Genomic DNA, 7933 nt, shown 5'->3' with positions numbered 1-7933 from the left:
CCAGAAAAGCTGAAATGTAAGACAGCATTGGTGAAACAACAACAAACTTTAGCAGACTCTGCCAACCCGACCCCCTGACCCATTTAAAATACAGGAAGTAATCTGACATCCAGAGGTGGGATAAAGTACACTGGAGCCTTGTGCAACACACATAAGTTAGTATTCCTTATTGAAGCTGGAAGCATTGGACGCCTGCTCAACTTTTTTAAGGGACAACTAATAGTAAATAAAGTAGAAGCACATTAGGACCATGGGGCTGAGGACAAGTCGGGTTCTTCTGAACATGTAAAGTTACCAAGAACCGAAATTATTTAGGTGGATAATTTTTTTATGTATTGGTGGATCAAACCCCCTCCTGAGAAAGAGAGACTGGTGGTACGTTTCAAGCTCGTTGCCTAGCTGCGGAGGGAATTTGTAACAATTGGCTGCCTCCCCGGGACAGCACGGCTTCACTAAGGACGTAAAGATATATATACATATCTATATAAATATACATTTTTATTGTCAGTATCAGGAATTTCAATTAAATGCTTGAACCATCACCAAATGCTGGTTGAAATGAACCTTTTCTTCTAAGGTATACTAATACCCTGAAATAAATCTCACAGTCGAGCTTTTAAACACACACACACACACACACACACACACACACACACACACACACACACACACACACACACACACACACACACACACACACACACACACACACACACACACACACACACCAGGGCGTTGCTGTTCTCCTTCAGCTCCACCACCGCTGGCTGTTACATGCGAAGTGACGATGAGGTCACACACAACCCCACCGCTGGCGAGCAGGAAGCGCGCAGAGGAAACCTCTGGCGCCATCTAGTGGCCAATGAAGCACCAAAAAACATGGACGCAAATCTTGGTAAATTCGCTGTCATTCATTTAAACAGTTCATTCCTATTAGTCTCCGGTTCCACTGCGGGTAAATGAAAACTCCCCGAGACAAAAGGCCTCGGCCCGAGCGCGCGACCCGCCTGGTGCTCAGCTGGAAATCACAGAGCCGCCGCGTGACCCTAATCTGCGTAATTACATTAAGGGCGCTAAACCGCGCTGCTCACGGCACGCGCCAAGCAAACAGAGGGAGAGCAGCAGCAGCAGGAACAGTGTTACTGAGGCCAGAGAAGACATGATTCAGCAACACTTCAGACATGACCTTCGCATCAAATCCGTGAGTACATAGTTTGGTTAAACTGTTTTACTTAAACAGTTTGGTTAAACTGTTTTACTTAAACAGTTTGGTTAAACTGTTTTACTTAAACAGTTTGGTTAAACTGTTTTACTTAAACAGTTTGGTTAAACTGTTTTACTTAAACAGTTTGGTTAAACTGTTTTACTTAAACAGTTTGGTTAAGCTCTTAGCATTACTAGCTGCCCTGGAACAGTCACAGCATCATTATGTTCTGAGTGGAAAAGATATTGACTTACATAGATATGAAAGTAGTGGCTTCAGGGATCTGGAGTCGAATCAAACCGGCTATGCTAATCACTGATATTTGGGGAAGTGAATCAGTCAGCAATGACTGAGTAAAGTTTATGGATGTAAACAAAATTATTATTATTATTATTATTATTATTATTATTATTATTATTATTGTCATTTGCAACAGATTCTATCAACTTTGGAGAATTATTTATTTTTAGCTCTGGGTGAATTTTGTTTTCATTATATCTAATACAGCAAATCTACCTTCAATAGTGTTTTTTTTTTTTACTACAAATACAGTCGGTTGCATATTTTATGTTTAATACTTAAGGGATTATTTTTGTGTTTTTCTGTAGGGAGAAAAAGTGAGTAGTATCTACTACAAAATCTAATATGTAACTCATGTCTCTTATGAAAAGAATATGCAAAATACAGTTGTTTTTGTTTGTTTGTTTGTTTTTACCACATGCTAAAGCAAACACAGAATCAGAGAACGGGGTTTCTGTCATCACCAAACAACTCCCGTCTTCAAATTTTCAGTTATTCTTGATAGAAACATGTGAATCTGTGACATACATTTGATACAGTAAGGTTGTTGTTACAGACCCAAAACAGTCAAAGTCTGTCAAATAAAATCTTATGGTTCAAATGCAGAGATATGTTTTAAGATTTTTTAAAATTATATCTTTATTAAAAAAGACAGAAACTTTGAAGGAACATGTCTGAATTGGCTCTGGATGGAAATCGCTTAAAGTATATGTATATTTTTTTAAATGACTCAATATCTTCCCAACAATAGATAACTTTCTTATTGTCTTCATTCACTGTGACCTGTTCATTCATTAGTTATTTGGTGGTTGGAGAGGATGCAACCCCACACCATGTAAAACGTACAAAGAGATTTACATCTAAAGCGTTAAGTAACCAACCGACGGAAAGATAAACCAGACTAAAAGTTTATAAAATCAAACTTTATTGTTATATGCAACTCTGAGTGAAATGCATTACACATTGTGTTCTCAGTATGTGTTTGACCCAGGAATATTACTAGTGGTGCACTGTCTGTTGCTAATTTCTGATTCCAGGGAAAATAAAAATCAATTACCCCACCCAGTGTAAAGATTTATAACTTTATGTTCTGTATAAACTGATCCTCTTACAGTTGATAAAATCAAATTGTATTTTAGAATAGAATTCAACTATTGTCATTGCACTGTCACAAGTACAAAGCAATGGAATATTTTCCACTTAAGGTCTAATTTGAGTCCACAATGTCTCATTCGTTTAGGAAACTGCGCAACAAGAGGAAATGTTAACCACCCATGATGAAAATGCCATGTTGCATTTGACTGGTCAGAGCATCAAACGGGCAACTAAAAACAGGCTCAACTCGAATACACCTGGCCTCCATATGTCAGGCACACATGGACAAGAGTCACAGGGTCAGCTTATGGCATCCTCACCGACCCAGGAGGGCATGGCACAGCTGGGCTCACTAGTGCTTAAGCCTCCCAGGCATGACTTGGAGAGGCTGCCTGAGGACCAGCCCCCAATGCGGCCCCTCAAGCTCACCCCTCTGGACCTCCCAGAGGAGGTAAGAGAGGCGCAGAGGAAAAAACTTCACGTGATCCAACAAGACGCCAAACTTGCCAACTGTAAGTTCGACATGATGGTGAAGGGGAACATCACGAGGAAGCCAAAACCGATTATGAAGCAGAAGATTGTGAAAGCAGTCGTGGGTCCTTCTGCTTCAACCATGCCAGTGGTGATTCAAGCACAACAGAAATCCCATAGACCACAACTGACACGCTCTAACCCCGTGGAGAAGAACGGAGAGAGGCAATTGCGAGACATCACACGTCAAGGGATGCCAGTGTCCCTCCTCGGTAAGCCTGCCCCTCCTTTACCTGCCGCCAGAATCAAGGATCAGGCCGCATGCAACGGCGAGGTGTCATGCAAGAACCCAAGTACCCTGCAGTTCGAGGTAGAGAGAAGGCGACCGAGGCTGAGGAGAGAGCAATGCCTCGAAGAGGATCAGTGCCAAGCCAACACGTCAACCGGGGGATTATGCACAGATGGAGGCAAGCTTGCCCAAGGTGTCCGAGGCAAAGGACAGCAGGCGGAGTGGGCTTGTAGAGGCCAACCACATGCTGGAGAGAACATCAAAGAGCCCTGCACTCCCGCAACGTCACGCGAACAGGGAAGCGCCAAGAAGGGCCACCGAGAGGGAGGCGGGAAACAATCCGCAAGATACATCTTGAATAGACAGTCGGATGTAGGGGGAAACAGGGAAGCAATTCCCGAAAGCTGGAAGGCAAAGAGGAAAATTCCCTTGATCATGAAGCAGAACAATGCCTTCCCTGTGGAGGTTCTGTAAGTGTAGCATAAGTTCAGCATGGCAGTTGCCAACTCCTTTGATAGCAAGTCAAATATTTTGTTCAGATCACAGTTTATCATGTTCCAAACTTTAATACAGAAAGTAAATTAGTAGTGTTAGACGCATATGCCAGGTTTGCTTTAAGTTATGCATAGTCCTATTTGCAAAGCCTCTGCTGACAAGACTGACTTAATTAGCTTAGGCAGCCCTGGCACAGAGCGAGGCTTCTGATACATCACACAGGGTGTGATACAGCAGCGATCCAACAAAATGACACAGCAGAGATTTTTCCTCTAGGGAGAAAAAAATATCCTGAGGGGTAGGGTCTGAACCATGGAGGTACTGAGGATGTTGACTGACTGATGTAAAATTTTGGAGTATTTTTTTTTTCACTGGAAATGGCATGATTAATATATTTTTAATGGGGTAAGAGTGTCAAAAATATGTAACCCAAATTTATATAGATTTTTACTTTCTGAAAAAATAAAAATACACTTCAACTGCAAAGTGGCAATTTGATTCTATTTAGATGACAGACACATAAGTGATTTCCGGAGAAGAAACTCTTACATGGTTGATTCAAAGTGCATCTTAAAATATGACCTCATCACATATCACTATGCATTGTCTGGAACATCCATTACTGGGCTTTGGCAACTCTCCTTTACAAACTGGCAAAGACAATTTTAGATTGTTCAGCTGTCCATGTGTCGAAGGCAAGTCATGCAGTAAATGAGATCAAGTTGATCTGTTCTACATTCTAGTATTAATTTTGAAAGCAAAAGCATTTGCATATATCAACAAACATTTACAACATTGCATGGGATGGCTCGACATTTTAGCGCCTCCATGTATTTTTCAGTTCCTACACTAGGCCCATGATTGTACAATGCAACCATCCAGCCGTTTTGTCAACGCCTTACAACATTGTCCAGGATGACATTTGAGGGTTCTGAAATAATTGTTCGGTCCACTAACCACAATTTAAGAATGATATGAATTTGGGTCTCCAGGAAATGTTCTCACATCAATTTGATTGTAAATATAGCCACATTTGTCCATTTGTGACGTTTACTCAAAAGCAGACTTTGTTGAAATCAAATCTGTTTTTAGGACATTTTTCTTCACGTGGCTAAATTAAGCAACCAATTTCAAACGATAAGCAATCAAAATTCCTCTTTTTTTTATTATAGCATTCTTTTTTTTCCCTTTTATTATTATTTTTATCTGCATGTAATTTTTGATTTCATAATTTTGTCCTATATGACAAAGTATGGAGACATCTGCTCTGTTGCTTCTGCTACTTTGTGTTCTGCAACCTTCACCTTCACAGTTTTGACTGCTTGTCAGATGCTCCAGTAACTGCATGCAACATTATAGCTCTATTTGTGATGTCGCCTCTCACGCCCCCTGGTGGCCCTTCTAGATATGAAATGAAAACCTGGGTTTTTCAGTTTTTTCTCCTTTTTTGATGGGGATGTTAATATTTCTATGTACTTTATTCAACTTATACTTGACGTCCTGCTTTTGAACTAATCTGAATTTTATCTTTAAAAGTGTCAAATTACTTGCAGATGAAACCTATAGAGCAAGAACTGGAATTTTTTCTGCAATAACTAATTGGGATTATTTTGTAATGCCTCTGGTTCAGGAAATAAAATCAATAGTCATAAATTCAAAATTGATTTCATGTAGTAAAATGAAATATATATATAATCTCAATTTTTTTTATGATCTTGCACATAAAATGTGAAATACCAGTCAAAAACATGGCCATCTTGAAATCCAAGATCCTTTCAGGCATATTTGATAAATCCTTTAATCTGCATGGTAATCATTCAGCTGAGCAAAATGCCTTGGTGGACCTGGCCAAGCCATCAAGATGCAACTCCTCCAAAGCACCCCCCTGACCCTACTCAGCTCCTTCAGACTAGTCACCAGCAATTAGTAAACACCACAGGGTGTTTACTAACACCTAATAATGAGCTCATCTGCCGAGATCATTATGTGAGCTACTTCTCAGTGAACTGCTGATGAAAATGAGGAGCCGTGTTGTGATGGTGGAGGTGGAGTTTCAGAAAGAGCTGGAGTTCTTAAAGATACAGAGACCCAATTTCAAGACATTAAATTAGGAAGTCAAATTTCTCTCAAGTCATATTTGATATAGTCAGCATTTCTGTAGCAACTAATTGTAATAGTTGATTGTGCCACCATGTGCCTGGATAATACATAATGCTGCCCATTTAAACTTTGGATTAATACTAGAAGTGTTGCCCTCTGCTGTTTGTAAGAGAGAATGCAGGTTTTCACACAGATTATTTTGTTTTAGCTATTGACTAACCTATGAATTATCTCACACCTAGTGTAGTTATGATGTGGGTTTATTTTTTTCTTTTTCTTTTTTTTTCTCCCAAGAGCAAGTTTGTTAAAACTACTCCTCAGGCATGGCGACAGTTCTACTGTACCTTTTTAAAGATTTGGCTTCAGCACTTTCACACATGATGATCAGACCATATTCTGGTAGAAGATTGCCCATCTGATGTGGGAGGTTTGAAGCTGGCTGTCAGTCAGGTAGCAGATGGCTTTTCCAACGCTGCCTGGCGCCCGCAGCCCTCCGCTCACCCGCCTTCTGGTCACCTCTTCAGACCCTCTCGCACACGGCGACAGACGGTTCCTCAGACGTACACAATCACTCATCGTACATCTGCCCCGAACCATCAGCCCTCTTCCCATCCGCTCTACGCTGAGCCTATACATAGCCTGGCATGCTCTTCAGTTCCTTGGCTACAAAGACACTGCAAATAGCGCTTGTTTGTTGTCCATGACATCCACATATTGACACTGTGTTTTCGTACATTTTGGTTCCCTGCATAAGATTGGAGTCCATGTCAGTTATTGCAAAAGCATCAAACAACTTTAAAGAGGCTTTCCGAGCAACAGAAAACCTCTTGAGATTGCAGGGGAGAAAGAGGATGTCTGAAAGGAAATCATGGCTGCTGTTTGAAGTCAACTTTTGTCCAGGAAACCATGTAAATACATTCAGTAGCTGTGTTTCCATCACAAATGTATGTAAAACTTTGTCAATATTTTGTTAATGTCGAGGGGGGACTTCGCATTTGCAGCATTCCCATTTGACAAACACGGTTAAAATAATATGCGATTGTTTGTTCACACGATAAGTAACATCCCACTGCTTGAGATGCAGACATCTTACTCAGCCTCTTTCGTCCTTGTGCAGATGGTGGAAGCAGATTCAGGAAAAGCAAAATGTCAAACGTCACTATCCCAACCTACAGACCAACAGCTTCAGGTTACCATCATCCTACTAACGTATGAATTTGTCACAATTACCTAGAGGACCAACATACCATTCTCAGCTTCAGCAGAAAACTCTGCATTCTGCAGTAAATCCAAGAGCTCTGTGGTGGGTACCAGGCCATTGCTTTCCTTTGTAACCTTGGATTTGAGACTGGTGGGCCACTTCTCCAAACATTGGTTGGCAGTGCCATCGCCAAACAGGAGCCTAAAATCTTGTTCTATCTGAAATGCATAAATAAAAGCATTTCATTTTGTATTGTGCTTTATGTTGTCCAGAGGACCCCAAAGTGATTTACACCACATTTAGTAATTCACATGCTGATGGTGGTGAGCTACATTGTAGCCACAATTGTACCAGGGAAGACTTATCAATGCTGCCATGTGCTTGTGCCACCAGGCCTTCTGAACACCACCAGCAGGTAAGGCAGGTGAAGTGTCTTGCCCAAGGACATAACAATTTCGAAAGATTTGGGGTTCAACCTAGTGATACACGTCACAAGACAAACTCCTTTGACTGTTGCCACTGAATATTTTGGTTGTGTAAGAGATAAAGCTGCCTACCGGTCCTGCTGTGTCCAGAAACCGTGGAAAGACAGAGAAGACTTTTGCTGCTTTCTTTTCATCATTGACCATTGAAGGATGGTAATGGTAGGTAGCCATACGGCCAAATATGGTAATAGCCAGTCAGAAAGGTTTGGCTGAGGAGCCCATGTGTGTGAATAAAACACCATCAGACAGAAAGTAAGTTGAAGTTATGGTATTCAAACTTACATTTTTGCATA

The 7933-nt window shown here is 40.9% G+C and overlaps 1 protein-coding gene across 1 annotated transcript; it reads left to right on the top strand.

Annotated features, from left to right (window-relative positions):
• Positions 1-250: 250 nt before the first annotated feature.
• LOC129376267 (uncharacterized) lies at positions 251-7162 on the top strand. The gene is made up of 4 exons (XM_055055829.1): positions 251-271; positions 938-1201; positions 2745-3829; positions 7072-7162. Exons 1-4 carry the CDS (start codon positions 251-253, stop codon positions 7160-7162), a joined length of 1461 nt encoding a protein of 486 aa, XP_054911804.1.
• Positions 7163-7933: the final 771 nt, after the last annotated feature.

The sequence above is a fragment of the Poeciliopsis prolifica genome, unplaced genomic scaffold (genome assembly GCF_027474105.1).
Source record: "Poeciliopsis prolifica strain line A6 unplaced genomic scaffold, Auburn_PproV2 SCAFFOLD043, whole genome shotgun sequence".
Classification (NCBI taxonomy): Eukaryota; Metazoa; Chordata; class Actinopteri; order Cyprinodontiformes; family Poeciliidae; genus Poeciliopsis; species Poeciliopsis prolifica.
This window is presented reverse-complemented; position numbering and strand designations above follow the sequence as displayed.

What these genes read in the sequence shown, in the direction of transcription:
- LOC129376267 (XM_055055829.1), top strand. Translation starts at nt 251, where the DNA reads ATGGGGCTGAGGACAAGTCGG. An exon ending in TGGGGCTGAGGACAAGTCGG is followed by an intron (nt 272 to 937) that starts GTTCTTCTGAAC and finishes CATTCCTATTAG; the next exon opens with TCTCCGGTTCCACTGCGGGT. An exon ending in ATGACCTTCGCATCAAATCC is followed by an intron (nt 1,202 to 2,744) that starts GTGAGTACATAG and finishes TCATTCGTTTAG; the next exon opens with GAAACTGCGCAACAAGAGGA.